General features: G+C 46.5%; 1 protein-coding gene across 1 annotated transcript in view; it reads left to right on the plus strand.

Annotated features, from left to right (window-relative positions):
* Positions 1 to 19,394, plus strand: part of nrxn3b (neurexin 3b) — a 322,512-nt gene that overhangs the window by 263,757 nt on the left and 39,361 nt on the right. Inside the window, exon 21 of the mRNA XM_030109917.1 lies at positions 13,656 to 13,827. Coding sequence (XP_029965777.1) covers positions 13,656 to 13,827 — 172 coding nt within the window. The remainder of the gene's footprint in view (positions 1 to 13,655; positions 13,828 to 19,394) is intronic.

The raw sequence follows: 19,394 nt of genomic DNA on the forward strand, positions 1-19,394 counted from the left end.
GGGACCTTTAGAGGACTCAAGGTGGCAGATTATACGTGCTCGTGTGTGTGTGTGTGTGTGTGTGTGTGTGTGCGACACAGCATTAAGAGTCTCTCAGTCTGGTTCAGGATCAGCGGCTCAGCCTGACCCGGGACGGACCTGGAGAGTCTCCGTGACATTTAAAAACAACCTCCCACTGTCTCGCAAGAGAGACAATATATTTGTCACTTTCCCCGGCGAACTATCTTCTGGCCTCTGTGACCCTCTACGAACTTATCTCTGAATGGAGAGAGATCAAGATATATATTTGCCGTCGCAGCTTTCCCCATCCATACGTCTGCCACTGCGACTCTGCGAGGACTCGCAATATTTCAATCTGCCGTTCTTATTAACGGGGAACCGTCGCAACCTGCTGATAAAAAAAAAAGCGTGACGATAGACGCGTCGGCGCCTTCGACGTTCAGCTCTGACATGCCTCCAACAGGTGACGTGCATCGGCATGCATGCACGGCTGCCCCCGCGTGCAAGAAACCATCGGGGTAATCAATCATTTGGAGACCTGATTAACGTTAATGGCGTTTTTCAGCGAATTACATTGGCACCTCCTTGCATTCCAATCACCTAGATTTCATGCCTCCTCTCTGCAGGCAGCCGCGCTAATTGTGGGAGAGGAGAGCCGCAATGAGCGCTATCTGCTGAGCCTTTGATATGCACTTATCTCTTAGCAGTTTCATATTATGGAAAAGAAAATTGCCTTTAAAAAGATGACTGGTGCCTTATTACTTTTGGGCCAATTAATTTCTTGAAAAATAATGCTTTTTTGATACAGTGAGGAAAAAAATAATTAAGGAGAATAATTGACAAGGACAGCCGAGCATGCGGAGCGGTTGCAGGGAGAAATGAATGCAAATTTTACTGCTGTGTTGTAGTCCATCAGTTTGAGTCGTCCGCGGTCGGAGGAGGAGTGGCCCGACGACGGCGCGGCGGCCTCAAAGTGTCCACAGCGGCGGTGATGTAGGGCACTTCCCTCAACGTTCCTTGAAGTGGGAGAGACAGACCGACCTAGATTTCCTCCTGTTCATTCAGCCATTTTAGGTGCTGGCTATTCACGTCTCCATTTCGCTGCTTTCTCCACATTTCCCGCTGCTGAACGCAGCTTCGTTTGCTGTTCGGTTGTCGGCTGTGTCTGTCTCCCTCTGTTCAGACCACCTCTCTGTTTTTTGGAAGAAGTGACTCCAAATGGCACTGACACATTAAGACGGCTGCTGAGATGAGCCGTGCTGTGTTCCAGCGGGCGGGCTGATAGCTTGACTTATCTGGAAAAGAAAGTCATCATATCTCAATTATGAAATGCCCCTATCCATCCCCTGCTAGGTTCAACCCAGTATCTCCCAGTAATGGCAGCGATAGATGTGCAGTTGGGCAGACAATGACATTAAAAACACTTTGAATCAATCATCGGCACACATCCTCTTTTTATGCATTTGAGGGAGTTTTTCTGCGGTTCCGGTTGATTTAACACGGCTCCGACTCACCGGATGTGGTCATGAATTACAAATGAACGAATTGCTAAGTGAAACTTGGACTGCAGACTCGTCTCAAGCTGACATGACAGTCGGGCACACAGAGATGGCATATGTTGCCCAGTGTGACTCCTGAACCGTCTCGGCGGGAGGGCTCTGACTCTGCCGCCGCCGCTGGGCCCGGGCCGTTCACGTGTTCCGCCGTACGGTAAATCCGATCTGAGCGAGGTCGCGGCGCTCATGGCTTCAGGTCAAAGCCCGCTCACTGGTTGTTATCAAGATGGCAATGGAACATGAAAGTAGATAATAATCCTGGACAGACAGCTGCTGCTTGAAAAAAATAGATATTTCTTGAATATAGTGATATTGTATTAAGTCATAAATGTATAGAAATACCTTTGGGAGCCACAAACTCTGCAGGAAACTCGTGTTTTTGTTTTGGTAGATGGTAGAAAGCTGGTATTTGTACAGTGGCTCACAAAGGTATTCAGGAGGGGATCGTTCACGAGTAAAAACATACTTTGAATACCATACTCCATCTGTGTTAATAGATCCCCCCCACTGGACCTTTAAACAAATGAATTTCAGAGTAATCAGTCCTTTCTTCTCCTGCCGCATTCCCTCCATTGATTCACAATAAGGTGCAGGTGGACTTTGTTTGGTCGGGGATTGGCTTTTGAGAGAGACTTGAATGGATCCATTCATCCATCCAATCGGGTCTCTGTGGCTGGAAATAGAGTAGCTGAGGTACGGTGGGTTTATCTCCGGAGGCCTGCTTGCCACCGACAGATGATAAACAGCTGCTGCGAGCGTGATCTGCTCGGCTCGTGCTGGTCGCACACGCATTGTTCTGCACCGATCTCGCAAGAACCGCTAATTCATCTCCATTACAACCCTGTTTCAAGCAATCGGAGTTACACTTCATCTTCTGAGCGAGTCATAATCTCTCCAACTTGAAGCAATTACACCGCAAATGGTGTGAATTTAAACGGCGGCAATCGGCGTCCTCGGCGCTTAGCGGGAGGGGCTTCAGCCCACCAATTGATATCATCACCCGGAGACTTGGTGGATTCGAAGCGAGATGAATCTCAAATCAAAATGAAATGAGTGGAAAAGCGAACAGAGGGTGGCTGGATCTGAGATGCCTCCTAATGCACTCCATTCTCAGTTAATCATCTTTCTGCGCCGCTCCGTCTCCATCCACCCTTCTCCTTCCCCGCGTCCTGTTCTGATGCGTCTTCCTCTCTCTTCTCATCTCCCTCCCACCTCAGCGGGCGAGGTGGAAGGTAGACGCTTGATCCCAGGCAGGTTACCCCTGGCAACAGACCGTCCGCCCCTCCGCTGCGAGCCGGCACGGCCGTGGTGATTGCAGACTCCGGTGTCGATGCTGGCAGACGCGCCCTCCGTACGCCACTCATGAGAGCGCAGAGGAGGCGCCGCTCTAAATGTATTTGATTATTTTCCAAATCATCCCCTGTGATTCAGAAACGAGCGCTCCTCCTTTGTTTATCTTACTGTCACCTCTTCACAGGCTCCAGGTGGAGAAGGATCAGAGTGCTGTCTGCTCTAGACACCGCTAGCTTTAGCACTTTAACACCTCTTTAGTCCCCATTTGCACAACGTTTTGAAGTGAAAACAGAACTTTGTTGGGTATTTTGTGTCCATTTACACAACAGTGCACCTGGTGATCATGTCCGTGGACTCCTGTCGTTATTGTTTACGCACGTGTGCGGTTGCATTACAGCAACAAACAACAGCACCCACTAGTGGCCCAACATGACAGCTACATCGTTTTTAGCATTCCTGCCATTTCCGTTTAAATGAACGTTGCTTTCAAACCGTTGCTGTGTCAGCGTAAATCTTTTCCACACTGAAACGCAAAAATGATGCGTTTTCACTTGAAACGTCGTGTAAATGGAGGATTTTTCTAATGCAGCTTGCATAAATAGAGACTTTGATACAACCATATGCATCTGTGCGTGTGTGTATGTGTTTGTGTGTGCGTGTGTTCCTTCTCCACGTGCACATTTGCGTGTTTACACTCATCGGTCTGTCTGTTTGTGCCTGTAAGTGCGTGCCCAGAATAGTATGTTTGTATAAACAGATGGATGAGAAGCTGTCGCTCTTTCCTCGTCTCTTTGTCGCTGCTTTTTTTTTTTCCCCCCCTTTACACTCAGTGAACTGTGCGCCAAGTCGTGTCTGCAGCTACTACACACAAGACACGAGAGCAACTTTGTCCATTTTCATGAGAGAGACTCCCCCTCCACCCCCATTTCTGAAATTCGCTCTCTTGCTCCAATAATTGCCATCCACTCCAGTAATTGGGATGATGTGCAGCTATCTAAAATAGCTCCTCGCTGTCGATCTCCCCCCCCCCCTCGCCGAGCGGCTTTTGTTTTTGCATATCACCCCAGACATGGCAGAGAGAGCCAGCAAAATGCAGACGGCAGCTCTTCAAACAAGCCCGGATCTTTTGTGCGTCTATTCAAATAATTTCACCCCGTGACTTTTAACCGCGCAGCTGCAGCGATGCATGTGATTGTGACTCAAGGTATTCTCTGTGGGGAAAGGTCAAAGATGAAGTGATTTTTTTTTTCCAGTGTTTTACTCGTCTGCCACATTTTCACTGGTATCCGTTTGTTCCTACTTAAACGCTCCGTTTGCGAACATGTGGCAGGTTTTGTGGGAGCGAAGTCTTCGACGTGGGATGAATTGCGCGGCCGCGTGATTTATGGCGCACCGCTTCCATTCGGGGAGCGACCGAATAGAAAGTGCTCAAATTCAGCAGCACATTAAATTAAATATGTGCCGAACAGATTCTAATTTGATCACCAAGCTGTTTCAATTTCATTAGCCTAGTCCCTAATGGACTTTCACAGCATATTATTCCATCGAGCGAAGAAAAAAAAAAATCCCATCCATTGGTCTTTTTTTTTTTTTTTTTTTTTTTTTTTGGAACAAAAAATAAGCCTCCTGGTGCGCTGGGACTGTGTGGTCCAATGAGACACAGTGTGGGGTCACACAAACACTGACGAACGCTGGATCAGAAATGCTGTGAGACTCAGTCGGTACAATCAACGTGTCGATTTATGCCGGACACCTTCTAAACAGCTGCTGACAAACATCAGTCCGACCAGAATATTAATACAATGTGATTTCTGTGTGTGCATATGCAAAGTGTCAACTGCTTTTTTAAGCATATGGCTTGATTTCATGTTGTTGGAGCCTATTTCTGCAGCCCAGTGTGATGATGAAAAAGGAAGTGATGCAGCAGAATCCTAAGACAGGTGAAATTTCATGGATTTTTTTTTTTCCTTTCCTCCTATCCACGTTTCTGTGGTTTAGCAAGCTTATAATTATGCAGCATGCATTAGAATTACTTGAGCTGTGTCGTATCCTGACCGTAAACAGAGCTGGAACAACACTCAGCACCTTGTGAGAGGATGCGCTCCCCGTAAATGATGTTTTCTGTGTTGGCAGCCTCTAATAGAGCGTTAAAAAGAGATCCACGGTCATGCATTTCACAAAGATCTCTAATTATGTGAGAGAGGAGAGACAGATTCCATACATGCTGCTTCTGTTTTGTGGTTTGCTTTTTTTTCGTCTTGCTGTTTCAATGGTGAATATAACACGTTGATCTCAATCAGGGGTGGAGCAGGGTTCCCAGCCCGGGGGGGGGCAAGCAATTCTCCATGGGCCCTTGTGGCCTAAACATCTCCATTAAAACATAATTGCTTAAAAAAAAGTCGCAGATAATGCAATGTACAATGTACGTAATGTACCCCCTCCCCTGGTTGGTTCAATCTGCACTTTTTTTGTAGATTATTGATGGAAAATTAAGCACATGCTTTGTTAGTTCTTTCTCTTTTTGGGGGATTTTTCTGTTTGGGAGTGGCGGGGGGGCGGAGCCTGAGTGCCCTCTCTTGACCAGCCGCCAGCGGTTGTCATTCTGTTTTTTTTTTCAACACACACTGTGTGTCCGTTATTGGCTATTTGTGGCGTTTTCACTGACATCCTGCACAGCCTTTTCTTTTTAGATATCCAGTTTCCCTCTCACCCTGTGCATCTCCCCTTGTTCCTTGTTCAGGCTAACTTTAAACCACTTCGCATTCATGTCAGAAAGATTTTGCGCAAAAGCATAAAGTTGAACTGTTGTAGTTCTACTAGACCTTCTCTCAAAGTCGGGCCGGCTGACTCTATAACCAAGGCTACAACAAGGAACAGTACTCTTTTACAGAACAACCTGCTCCAAGGTAGCATCAGTGCTACAATCCAGCGCCAACGTGCAGACAACTTGATCCGCCATGATAAGAGGGTCTGAGCTGAATCCCGTCTGAATCTCAGACGAGCAGATCTGGTGTGGTTTCAGGGACTCGGTGTTAGAACCAAAAGAGTTTAAACCCACATTCTGGTGGAGGAGCCTCAGAGGTCTGAATCCTCCAGCCTGGAGGACTGGCTGAGACTCCAGGGGGGCTGCTGGTGGTGTGTGTGGGGTTGATGTTCTAATCCTTCCACAGGACTCCTCAGCAGAAGAACTAGTGTTCATCTCCGAGGAACTGTCCTGCTGCTCGGACTGAACTGTCGGCTAGCTTGGCTGTTTGTCAGAGCGCCGGCTGGCTTGACCGCAGAAAACTCGCTAGGCGACACGTTATTTAGCGGTGCGCACATATTCTACGCATTACGGTAAAAGCGAAACCGAGAGGATTACAGGCTGCACCTCCGGGAAAACTAAACATCAGACAACATGGGCGAGCGTTTTTTCATTTTTATGTTTTAAACAACTTCATCCTCATGAACGCGACTGTTATAGAGTCCAACTTTCCTTCCTTACCATTTCCTTCAGCACCCCCCCCCCCCTTTCAGGATGGGCCCCCCACGCAGCAGTGGGCCCGGGACAGCTGCCCCCTTCGCTCCATGAATGTGTGTGGCTTCATTAAAAACAGCGCCCACTAGTGGCCTGGCATGCTCACTACAGCAATACGTGGAAACTGACTTCCTTTTCAAAACTTTCCCGCATAAACAAGAAACTTTACTCAACAAAAATGCAAAACTGTGATTTCTCATGAAAGGTGTAGACCGTGTCTAATTGACAACATTTATATTCAATTATCCACACTGTTGCTTTCTTATTACTTGCAGAGTTTTGTTCGGTTTTAAAGGTTCATGCAACACTGACTTCTGTTTCAACTCACATTTTCCGTAGCCCCACTTTTTTTTTTCCTTCCGGAATTGGGGTTATGGAGGCTATATGATAAAATGCTGTGCAGTGATGCAGCGTAAAAGATGCACACACAGCCAAGGACAATCAGGCTCAGACGGCAGCACTCACAGTCCTGATGGGCTAATGGAAGAAAAATGCTGAAAATACATAAACGTTATCCTGTAGTGCTTAAAATAAGCCCCGGATTCACTGGCAGCGTGAGACGCTGCCGCCAAAGGTTCTTTCAGGGGCAGCCCACTTTCCTGAGACAATGCGGCCCAAACACACGCGGTAAACTGCGGCGGCCATGATTAGGATCAGTGCACTGTCAGTACTCTAAGTTCCAAAAGGCTGAAAGCGATAGTACGGAGCCGGAGAGGGCCCTGCGGTAACACTGATAAATGTTTTCACCAGGCCGTCCGCCATTAGTGTCAGGGCAAGTTACAGCCACAAGAGCGGACAAACAGGAAATAGAGAAAGAGTGGGTGTAAATAATTGATAAGGCTGACCCTGCGCGATTCATATTCTGCGGCAGAGGATCAAAGAGCGCGGCTCCGGAGTTTGACATTGAGATCCAAACGCGGGAGTCAAAGCCATTACCTTCGCCGTCCGCGCAGGCCGCTTGTGTTTGGTATTAAAAATGCAATGAGTCTTCCTCCTAACGCTAGCTGGCACTCCTGGGCATTAACCAACTGGCTAATGGACTCGCTGGTATCGCCCTGGAAATTACAGCAGCTCCGAAGTTTAGCGAGGGGGGGAAGCCATTTTGTTCCTGTCCGTTTGATGAAGCCGTTCTTGGCTCTCTCAGGTGTGAAATATAGTCTGTGTGTTAGACCTCTGGGTTCTTTTAGGTGTGATCAATATTTCAGCGGCGCCCAGGCCTCCGCGCCTCGGATCCCCCCGCGCGGGACTCCGGCAACAGCTCGCCGCCTGATTATGAACATCTGAATGAACATTTGAGCCAATTAAAGATTGATGAAATTTCACAGTTTCCGCGGGAATGTTGATTTGAATAGTGCATTAAGACCGTCGCGGTGCGAGAAGAGGCCCGCGGACTCTGCTCTTCAAGCCGCGTCTGCGGTAGAATGCATTTCTACAAACTGAGTGGCTTTTTTTTGTGTTCTTTGTCTGTCAGCGGTGCTGCGTATGCATCGCTGCTGCTGCCGCTGCTGCTGCAATGCTCTCTTCATGCATCGCATCTTTCCTCTGCGAGGCTTCAGACGCCTTTCGTGGAGCACCAATCAATTATCTGTGAGTTTTACAGGTTTGATGAAACCAAAAAAAAGAGCTTTTTTTTTCTTCAAATTGAAAAAACGCATTCACCGTTTGCCACATTAGGAGGTATTTTTCTCTGAAATTTGCTTTTCTTTGCAGTCTTGTCGGCTGTTACAGTTTATGAAAAACAGAACAAGCCGTACCCGTTTTTTCAAAGAACATTTTTATTCTATAAAAAAAAAAGAAAGAAAAAAAAGCCAGGAAGAAAATTTCTTCTATTGAATTTCCAGACATTGTGTTCTGGATTATTCAGAGTGGCAGGAACAGGATACGAGCTTTTCAGATGCCCTGAAGTGTTTTTACTGTGTTCAATTGAGGCTGCAAACACTACAAATCAAAGTTTACTGAAGTAAATCTTCTTTTAAATTGTCAACAATTTCCAAATCGCCTCAGATTCGAACGGTTCCTGCTTCTGGAGCACAGCCTGCAGTAGACGACCTCGAGTAGAGTGACACATATGAAGGTGTGAATGTTTAAAAGAAGGTTGTTTCATATCTAAGAAAGTGTAAATCAGTATTATTATTAGCTGTGAATGTTTTTGTTTTTTTTAACAGACTCTTAAAGGGATACTTGGGGCAGTCACGGTCGAGGATCGGAGAACTCAGCGAGGTGCTGTGTGTTCTTTGTTTTCAGGATTTTCAGGATTTCTTGCTCACATCAGATTGAAGTTTTTCCAGATTGAGTTTGCATGTGCTCCCTGTGTCCTCTAACCACGAGAAGACACGCTTGTTGCAGTAATTGTAGAGTATATAGGTGTGATAAACATTAACGGCGGGTACTCAGACATTTATGTGGACGGACGACCAGGTTGGATTGTTATTACTGGTGACTCTGAAATATTAAACTAACACAAAACTGACTCTCTGTAATTATGGCTCTCACTCTGACCATTACAGTAGCATTTAAACTAGAAGAGCGTCGCTCCCGCTGAGCCTCTTCGGCTTGGCGGTGTGTTGCGTTCGTGAGGGGGACAGCCAGTGACAGGCTGAAAGGGAGAGTATCCTCAACAGCCTCTCACATCCTACCCTTTAGCAAATTTCCGACTCTCCGGAGCTTGACGCGCACAGGAACAGACGGCTACAAATCACCGCACTGTCTATGAGTTATCTCTGTCAATTACTGACGATAAATGGCTCTGGCACGGTGAAGGCCAGGTGCATCAATCCGGCATTGTCCCCACTCCCCCACTCTATCGATTCCACCTCCACCGCTTCCACCATCCAGTTTTGATGGCCCCCGACCACAAAAGCTAACTTGAGCGCTGATGTCAGATGAAAGGGGGGATATGAAACCCAAACTCCCACCCGGGGACATGTTCACATTCGCGATATCAGATCTCCCTCCCTCCCAACTGAGCCTTAATATAGATCCACTGGAGTCATCTCACTACAACTACTCCCTGCCCGGGCCAGATTTCAATCGAGGTTTGATTGCAATGCAATGCCTTTTGTGGGGAGAAAAACTCCCCCTTTAATAATGTTCCCTGACCTTAAAGTGCTTTCAATGCATATCCTCTTATAGGAGGTATCTGCCGTATAGCAGCATATATTCATCCGTGTCTTTCTCCGTCTCCCCTATCGTTTTTGTCAGCCTTTTCCTCTCCCCCCCCCCTCCCCAGCAGAGCTAAGCGTGCTTATTCTAGCTATCTCACCTCCATAAAATGGCTGTCAGATGTATTTATCTGTGTAGGGCCTGTGGCTTAACAGAATGACCATTCAGCGAGCCGGGGACGGGGGTCTATTGTGAGCTGCGATGCAGCAGCTGTCTGCTAAGGACCGGCGATGGCTGTCTGCGGGATCGCCCACCGCTGCTTTGAGTGATTCTCTCTCCCTTTCGCTCCGCCCGGGGCGCTGCATGTGTTGGAGGCATTGATCGGCCTCTTGAATTGGATTGCGGCGGGGCCTGATTACTGATGTCAGTGAGTGCCGGGACACGTGGGAACGCCGGCGCTCCTCGTGCCAGGCGTTCGGGCGAGACCTCACAGAGGAAGGGGGGGGGGGGGGGGGGGGGGGGGGGGGGGGGGGAAGCGGGGAGGAGGAGGAGGAGGAGGAGGAGGAGGAAGGGGGCGCAGCGCTCGCTGGAATTACATTTATCAGTCTTAGTTACACGGAGTGTGAGCACAACATGCCCACACATACTGTACACTTGAATGACACGCTAGCGAGCTGCTAGCATACGCTCGTTCCGCTCCTATAGCATTATTGGGGTTGTGATTGGCATTAAGTAAAGAGTGTGGGGGCGCAGTGGACCATTTCAGGGCTTTAATGCTAACGTATCTGCAGATTACCGCTTTCTTTACCATGATTTCCTCTTTCCTCAGGAAAACTGATTGTACGTTTCGCTCATTTTGCATTTTCAGCATTGTGCCGCGAACAAAACGATCCCTTTGGTGCAAGGTTACACTTCACGACGGCGTGTGTGTTTGTGCAGATGTGCGAGTCTGGAAGTGATTTTTTTTTTTTTTTTTTTTTGCGCATCATTTGTTTACACCTAGAATAGCGGCCATCATCTTTTCCGCTAAGAGAACAATAGCCATTTTTTCCCTTTTTGCTCGCGAGACAATGAAGTGCCTTCCCGCCTCACGAGCGACAGGCCAATAAAAAACGTAATTGGATCTGTCAATCACGGACTGCTGCAGCGCGGGGGCGGGCGGGCGGGCGGGGAGGCAGGTGGATGGGTGGGTGGCGGTGGCGGTGGCTTCAAGGCGGCCGGACGGCAGTAAAAAAAAAAAAAAAAAGGTGGAAAAAAAAGAGAAAAAAGACGCTAATACATATAGTCCCTTCTCTGCACGCTGCCTGCCGGTGCTCCAGCAACAGTTACAAAGGTGTGCCGTTGTTGTGTTTCGCTGTTTGTTTGTTCCAGGGCCGGGGAGGGGGTGGTGGAGGGGGGGGGGGGGGGGGGGGGGGGGGGGGGTGACGATCTGTCTTTGTTTGTAGGCATTAGTGGGTCGGTGATGTGGCTTTGATGCGACTACACAGGAGAGCCGGGGCTGCCAGAGCCTCTGAAGGTCACCGCGGATGCACCAGCGTCTGTCTGCGCTCCGTGTGCAACTCCCACCGTCAAACATGTTGTTTTTTTTTTTTTTCATACCAGGGAAAAGGTTTCTGTCATTAGTCAGGAAAGCCGGGACGCTTCACTCTTTCTTTCTTCACGGTACAGCACACACACCCTGAGCATCACCTTGTCACATTAAATCATCAACATATTCCCATGTGTGCTTATCCTGTCTGGGTGCGTGGATTATGTGTATTTGCCGGCGGATGAGCCGGCGGGCGCGCCCGCACATCGCGCAAATTTGTCCGCCGCTCCAAGTTTTAATGACAACTACTTAAATTAAGAGGCCATTTACAGTCTGACAGAGACGTTAAGTGCGCATTCAGATATTCTGACTCCTCTGAGCACTACCGCAGCTTTTAGGAGATGGCTTTTTCATGTCTGGGGTGACATTCTTCTTCCATTATTAGCCGAGCTGGAGATTGCTACAGAAGACAGACGCTTGCATTATGAGCACGCCGTGACGCTACTCTCAATCTCTTTTTATGAAGAGACAAAAGGATGTTTTAACTGGAAGCATGAGCCAGCCATTGAATGCAGCGCAGGTATTAAGTCATTAAAGGAGACTTGAGTATGCACGGCCGCTGCAGGGTTTCAGTTTTACTGCAAACTTCTGGAACTTTCTGAAAAATGGACCTCGAGAGGATGCACTGTATCCTAGAATGGGAACATAAACATATATATACATATATAGAGAGAGATATATAAAACCCCCGTACGCCTGAAAAAAGCCAAACAACAAAAATGCAATCCTAGTTTAGAGAAATAAAATAAGAGTTGTCTGCCTTTTTTTTCAAGGTTTTCTTGGTGCTCTGTTGAAGAAGTAGGACGGCTGGAACGAACCTGGTTTGAAACTTAATCTCCTGTCCTTATTGATCGTATATGTATATTTGATAAATGCAGCAAAAATGCACTGCAGACTGCCTCAGCAAAGTCTGGCGATGAAGAGCAAAATCTTTAACCTGTGCCAGGAAAAACATGACACTCGTCCTATTTACTGCCACAGCGGTCTGTTAGGAGAGGAAGAGGCTTCCAAACAAAAAAATAACTCCAAATGCTGTGCAAGAAAGAAAGGCCTAGAACAGGAGTGTCAAACATAAGGCCTGTGGACCAAAACTGAAGAGCAAGCAAGAAGCTCCAATCAGGCCAAAACCACCAAGCTAATTGTAGATATTTTAAAGAAAACTTTGATTTTGTAACATTCTTCTTAAGAGTAGCAGACAGAAAACACTGAGGCCCGAGCTGAGATATCAGTGACGCTGCCGTGAAGGCTAACAAACGTAGCAATAGCCTTGGAGTCATGCTGTCAGGGTGAGTTTTTTAAAAACATGCATAATGCAACAGCTATAGGAGAAGTTTTTCGAACAATCCACTATGTTTTTCACCAGAAGGTATCATTAAAACTGACTTTATGTTAGGATCATAGTCATTTTCAAATACACACCCCTGGCCCAGAATGAAAGTCAACAAAGCCTTCAGAGGTATGATAAATACACATAAACAACAACAATAAAAATGATGAGACAATATAACGCTGGTATGAAGCCTCTCTGCAGCTCCAGGAACTGTTCTCGGTACAGGCTGGCCTCATTAAACGCTCTTTTGAAGTTTTAAGAGCCTGAGACATTAAATAGAGGTCAGCAGGTTTAAGCGTCGTGTCATTTAAAGTTGCGGCGATCCTTCAGCGCACTTCTGCTGACGGGCGCCGTTAAATTCGGCTGGACGTTCTGCCGGTCCGCCCTGTGACAGTCGGTTGTCTCACTCGATCAATTAGCAATATGCGCGTGTCCCACCCCCACTCCGCGCGACTCCTCCTAATTCTGGTTGGGTTATGGGAAGTGGTCCCACCGCTCGAGGCTTCTAAAGAAGGTAATTACACTGAGAGATTCCCTGTGGGGGATTAAAGCAAATGACACAGAAAACACAGCGCTTCCTTAGCGCCACTCACTCACTCAAGCTCTTCCTCCGCGCTAAAACCTTTTGCTTGTAACGCCTACGTGCCCCTGAATACGCGAACACTCAGAAGAAAACAAGCTGGCAGCTCATGGAAATTGGTGGCGGTCGAGGGGAGAGGGGGAGTCAGAAAAATGATGGGGAGGCGTCACAATTTGTGGACATGGTCTAACTGGTTTAGCATTAGGAGCTAAACAAAGCATATGGTGCTCATACAGTTTGTAAAGTACCGCAGCGAAGGAAAGGGGGGGGAAAAAAAGGCGTCCGTCCTGCCAGTTTTGTGGTGACAGGCTGCGGGGAGCATTACTCATCATTACAATCTCTGCTGGCAACCTATTTTCATCACATTACACTGGTATAATGAAGCGTAGCGCGCTAGCGTCCTCAGGTTCTCTGAGTAGTTCACTATTAGCACCAACCGAGGGCATTCATCCAAGTAGCTCTATTGAACTTTTTACAGTTAGTTTATTGTATAATTAGTTCATTACTGCACAACAATGCAAGTGGGTTGAGCCTCTGTGCAGCGGCGGTTCAAATTCTGAAATTCATCTCGCTCTGACAGTCGTGGCCCATTTGATGTGTTTGCGCTCATTTTGTGGCGGCGCTCATTGCATCACATTTGTCAACCCTTAACATGGTCTGTTTTCTTCTTTTTCCCCGGCGTCTTCCAGGAACAAGGCAAAGTAGGCGTGACATTCAATATCGGGACTGTGGACATCAGCGTTAAGGAGACGACAACGGCGGTAAACGACGGCAAATACCATCTGGTGCGGTTTACCAGGAACGGCGGCAACGCAACTTTACAGGTGGACAACTGGCCAGTCAATGAACACTTCCCAACAGGTAAAACCACTTTCATTATCCCCATGTATTTTTTTAGCATTTCTATATATAAGAATTGGAATAAGACTATTGATCTCAGCTCACTGGACACCATCTTTTTGCTTGTTCAAGGGCATCTACAAAAATAAAGAGAACGGTCGATTGAAACTGATCTAAACGGAACAATAATCGAAAAGTGTTCAGTTTTGACTGAAGGATACCATGACACTTTATTTTTTTTAGGAAAAATACGATTACTAACCTTTAGCTACTTGCCGATACTGATTCCAGTACTTACTAAATGCCATTAAGCCTAACCGATACTCCGTACGCAAACTATCCAAGAAGGCTATGTGTTGCAGCAGACCGCCTCCACACAGCCTCTGTGTTGACGCTACGTGCATCTCCAACAGCCCTGAAGGCTCGAGTTTACTGCTGAGTCTACATTGTGCATCATGCAGTGTGTGGCGTCTGTCGAACTCTGAAGCGAACCAGTTGAATTATGAACTCGGCAGACCTGCAAACATAGGAAGGAAAAGCAGACCGTCAAAGCTTCTCTTGGTGGAGGAAGTGAGGCAGATTTCTAAAAATACTGAGATTATCCTGGTGAATTCCTTTATTTCACGATGATCCCATTTAACAGAAGTTCCCATTCATTTATATCGGTAACACAAGCATCCGATAAGCCGTGAGAATGCTTGTATTGGAGAAAAAAAATCCTGTGTGTGATTCCAGCAAGCAAGGCTTTCAGTACCCTGATTTTGAATCCTCTCTGCTTTGCTTCACAGCCGTGGCTACATCCAGCAGTCACATCAGCCGCCACACAGTAATATCATACGGAAAACCACCAAAAAAATAATATTAATAAAACACATGTCCCTCCTCAGCGTCACAGAGGAGCACACCACGCTCCAATCTTTTGTCTCGCTGGCAGTGCAACATCTGTTGGTTCATTTCGGAAAAATAAAGGGGATTGAAGGGAAGTGAGAGGCGTTGAGACGGCGGCCAAAGCGGAGGGAGGATGGAGGGAGAAACCAAGGGTGGCCCGTTGGCCAGATAAAGCCGGTGCCTGCCTGTATCTCCCATCCCCAGGTCAGCAGAAGCAGCACAGCAGCAGAATACAAATGGCTTCATCAAACAGAGGCCCCGCTCCATTTGGAGCAGATATGTGAAGCTCAGCGTGCTAGGTGAGAGCGTGAGAGAGGGAATGAGGGGGAGAGGAAAAAAAAAAAAAATCCTCTCCCGCCTCTACTTAGCAGTCCATTAAATTGAGTCGTCTCTCCTCAACTTTGATATCTGTGTCTCCGTGTCAACTGGCTTAGGAGAGGCCATCTTTGTCTCCTCGTTTCCTATTAGCCTCTCTTCAGCGGCACTTAGCCAAACAGGGCCGGCGCGCAGAGAAACAACCTGTCCTGAGCACAAAATGACAGCCGAGCCAACGAGTCGAAGTGACAAAAGATACTGCGAAGCTTTCTTCATTATCCCACAGCGGCATTGAAATAGCGTTGAAAATTATAGACGGCGCTTGGTTCGCCAACGTAGCGCGTCACGAGCGAAAGTGAAAAATAAAGTCGTTACCTAATCGCAAGGAGCGAACAAATAGGAGTTGATCCCTTTCACTTGGCGGCCCTATGTCTCAGCAGCCCTACAGCGTGCTCCCGGTTGCCCGGCTCCGCCGAGGACGGAGCAGCATCCTCTCCTGGCGTGACCTGACACGCTGTTTTGGTTTGGTTCAATGCCAGCGCAGGTGACGCTAATCTCTTCTGTCTCTGGCTTTCTTTTGCCGTTGGCTGTCTTTCGCTTTCCTTTGACCAGATAAAGTTAGACGGGTTTCATAACTGCGTTGCAGCCACTGTAATTTCCCAAAAGACTAAGAAAGTCGGCAACGTGTGACATCTTCTCCCACTCACTCCCTCACTCTCACATGAAGGAATAGGATTTATCACAGAAATGAGACTCTAACCTATGTCCTTGTCACTCTCATATCTTTAAACGTCCTTTTTGGATGTTGATATGAAATATAGGTCAATATTTATTTAAAACTTGAGAAATTTCCTAAAATAATTGATCTAAACTTAGAGATCAGCGATCAAGCTAACAGGTTGAGTCTTGTCACACCAACTGCACAAGGACAGTTCTCTTTATTCAGATGAACCTTGTTCATGAAAGTAATCCAGATATTTGTTGAACTGTCAAACACCGACTAGCTAGCAGTGTCGTCAACCAGCCATAACTCCCGTCTAGTGGTGTAGTCGGCGTATCCCCACTTTTATTTCAGCCAGCATTGCATACACCCACTTCCAAATCCCCCATGATGCTCAGTGTTGTGTGCAAGCCAGATTTCTGAATGTCTTTCTCGAGAAAATGACGCCCTGACCCAACCGAGTGTCCCTATAATTGGGTGTAATCGCTGCATTCGCTCATTTGATTGGTTAATATCTATGTTTACGTGCAGGGCTGAAATTTGTCCTGAAATTAAGTGACAATGAGAAAATTCTGCGGATGGATTTTCACTGACAAGTCTTACGTTCCACTGTTTCTGGAAAAAAAAAAAAAAAAAAAAAAAGTTGTTTCTGGGCTCGAGAGTGTGCCCACATCTCCAGGGACCGGTACTCCACAGCCATCTAGCTATACTGTATTCTTCATTCAGATGGTGTATTCAGTCTTGCAGTCTTGTGTCTACTTTGTTGCGCTTGTAGAAAGCCAATAAGAAGCATGTGGATCCAGCACTTTACATAGAATTTATACGAAAACACCATAATGTTTAAAGCTCCTAGTAACTAATAACTCCAAAGAAAACTGCTATAGCTCACAGAAGTGGCCGTATCGACTCCTAACGTTTGTATATAATAGCTGGTCTGTGTGGAACAGGAATTAGCCGCCTCCCTCCTTCATTGTTATCTCAAAAGTACCTTCTGCAGTCGTTGGGTCTTTGTTTCTGCCAGCTTGTATAAATATATGTGATCCACAGTCCGCATCCATTCAGAGATCAAAGCTAAATGGCTGTTAGGTTTCGCCTGGCAGCTTTTTGAACGCTCAGACAGAAACAACACCTGTTTTTTTTTTTGTTTTTTTTTTCTTAACCTCCGAATCCCTTCCAAACAATCCCATGGAGGTTTATTCCCATTTCTGTCCTCCTGCCATTGCCTTGAAATGGAGTTGAGGTCGGGGATCGAATGAGTGGTAATTTCTTTTTCTCTTCTGCACAGGTAATTTGCAGGACATTCAGTGATAGTAATTCAACGATGATTGATTTTTTTTTCTCTCGCTCTCTCTCTCTCTCCCTTCCCGCCGACCTCCCCTACCTTGTAAAGGCGTTGTCATCTCGTGAGTAATTACACGTTGGGGCGCAGACTCATCGACTGCTTTCTCGCACTCCTGATGCTTAACTTGAAGGCAGCGGCTGCCACAAGGCTCTCAGGCCGTTCAATAAACAGTTACCGGATCCGAGCGCGCCCTCGCTCCCTGGGAGGGAATAGGTGAGGACAAAGGTGGAGGTGGTTTGCTTGTCAGTCAGCGCCGCTTGCAAAATAGCCCGGGGCGTGTAAATTGGACATCTCAACAACTGTGTTTACAAAGACGGTCCAGCAAAGCGTGGGGACATTAGGGTTCACTTCAGATAGCAGCAGGAGGTTTTTACACCATAATTTGCTTTTGAATATTCACTGGATTTGATTATCCAGCACTGGTGTTTTTTTTTTTTTTGTTGTTTTCCATTGATTCTGTTCTATTAATGGCTTTGGCATTATTATAGATTTGGACATCAGTTTTCACAGTTATAATGGCGTTTGTTCACTTGGTAAATACAGCCATCTGGCAGCACAGAGTAGCAATCTTGCTAAAACAAAGAAGACTGGGCACAAAGTGGTAGTCGCAATCAGACAGCCATTAAAGAAACCTTCATGTTGGCTGCTTTGGATGGGAAGCAACTGGCTATTTTCACAAAATCCCAGTTCAGACCGAAGTGTCTGCGCAAACAGAATTTCCCTACAGCCCAACCGACGTGTTCAGTTTTCAATGTAGCTATTTCACACGGAAATATGTCTATATTCAAAACACGAGCGCTGAAATAAAGTAATTAAATGATCGCTCCAGATGCTGTCACCCTGCTTCATTGATATCTCTGGATCGGTGCGACGAGGACTAATCAGACTGTGACGAGTTGAGTGGCGGATCGTTTCTGGTCGAAGGGTGAAGATTTTGACGTTCTGACGAGCAGTGTTTAACAAAAAAAAAAAAAAGAAACGTTTGGTTGAACCAAAGAGGAAGCACCACAAGAAAAAAAAACTCACTGAGGGACACTGATGAGAGAAGTGAGCATGAGTCATGTCCAGCGTTTGTACCTGGAAGAGGCTACTCTCAGGGCCACTCGATTCAAGAGATCCATCAAACACAGTGCTTGATAACAGCTTTTAGTTCTGTCTCTACAAAGACTACGACGTCTTCTTTTTGATCAACGCTGAGAAGGATTTGTTTGACTTACAGTAGAGTTCATTTGAACTGCAATGAACTGATGGAGAAACATAACTTTTTGAAACATTGTGTAAACGGGGCCTCAGCTTAGTTTTGGTAGATATTTCTAAACACGTGACAGTTTCTGTGTTACATTTGAGTTTCTTTGAGTTTAACCATCTACAATAACCAGGAATCTAACTAAATTTTTCCTGATGCCTGGGTTTAGTGTAGATATCATTTCATGTCAATAATGCGCGACAGTCATGCCAATTTAGCTCAACTAATTTTTTCTCTCTTTTTGGAGCAAAATGCTCCATTCATTACATCCTGGCTGTTTCGAGCAGCACAATTGATCCTAAAATTCCGAATAGCAGAATGTAAGATTCAGTATTTCAATATAGTCTCTGAAAGAATGAGCAACTCAATATTAACAGCTGAGATTTCCACACGGCAACAAATTAATAATAATAATTAAAAAAAAAAAAACTAAACACAAGATTGAATGAATCACAGTTTCACAAAAATAACAAGAAAACCACTTTAGAATCGCACCTCCGAAGGTCTTCTGCAGCTTTTCCGCTTCTTTAATGTAAACAGACACGCTGCCAGTTCTTGTTCTGACAGTGTTATTGAGCACAAGATGCTCTCAGGCGGAGCTTTGTTGGTCTGAGGGTCGGTGTTTGAGCTGCACTTGTTAGCAGCTGATTCTGCTTTCCAGCCAGCGTCTGCTTCCTGAGTCATCCCACTGTAACTGCAATTTAAGAGGGTCACCTTGGGCCTGGTCGCGGGTCACGGAGCTCACGCCGCTCGTGCACGGCGCCGGACCGCCTTGGATCATATTTATTTAGCCGACAGAAAGAGGAGCCGAGCGCTCGGCACATTAGAATTCTCAACCCGGCGTTTCATTCTGCAGAAAAAGAAATAAGAGGCAGTGAATCTAATTCTGACAATAGCTGCAAGAGTGATGAGAAACATAATTTTTGTTAAATAATTGAAGGGATTCTGTAAGCTTGCTCACCGGCGGTGTATTTATACGCCGCCTGATTATCCAAACTGCTTGTTTTGTTGCACCGTCAGACTCCTTTGTGACGGTGTTCCTATCTCATCTCAGCCATTACATTGTGCTCAGTGTT

The sequence above is a fragment of the Salarias fasciatus genome, chromosome 15 (assembly GCF_902148845.1).
Source record: "Salarias fasciatus chromosome 15, fSalaFa1.1, whole genome shotgun sequence".
NCBI classification, from domain to species: Eukaryota; Metazoa; Chordata; class Actinopteri; order Blenniiformes; family Blenniidae; genus Salarias; species Salarias fasciatus.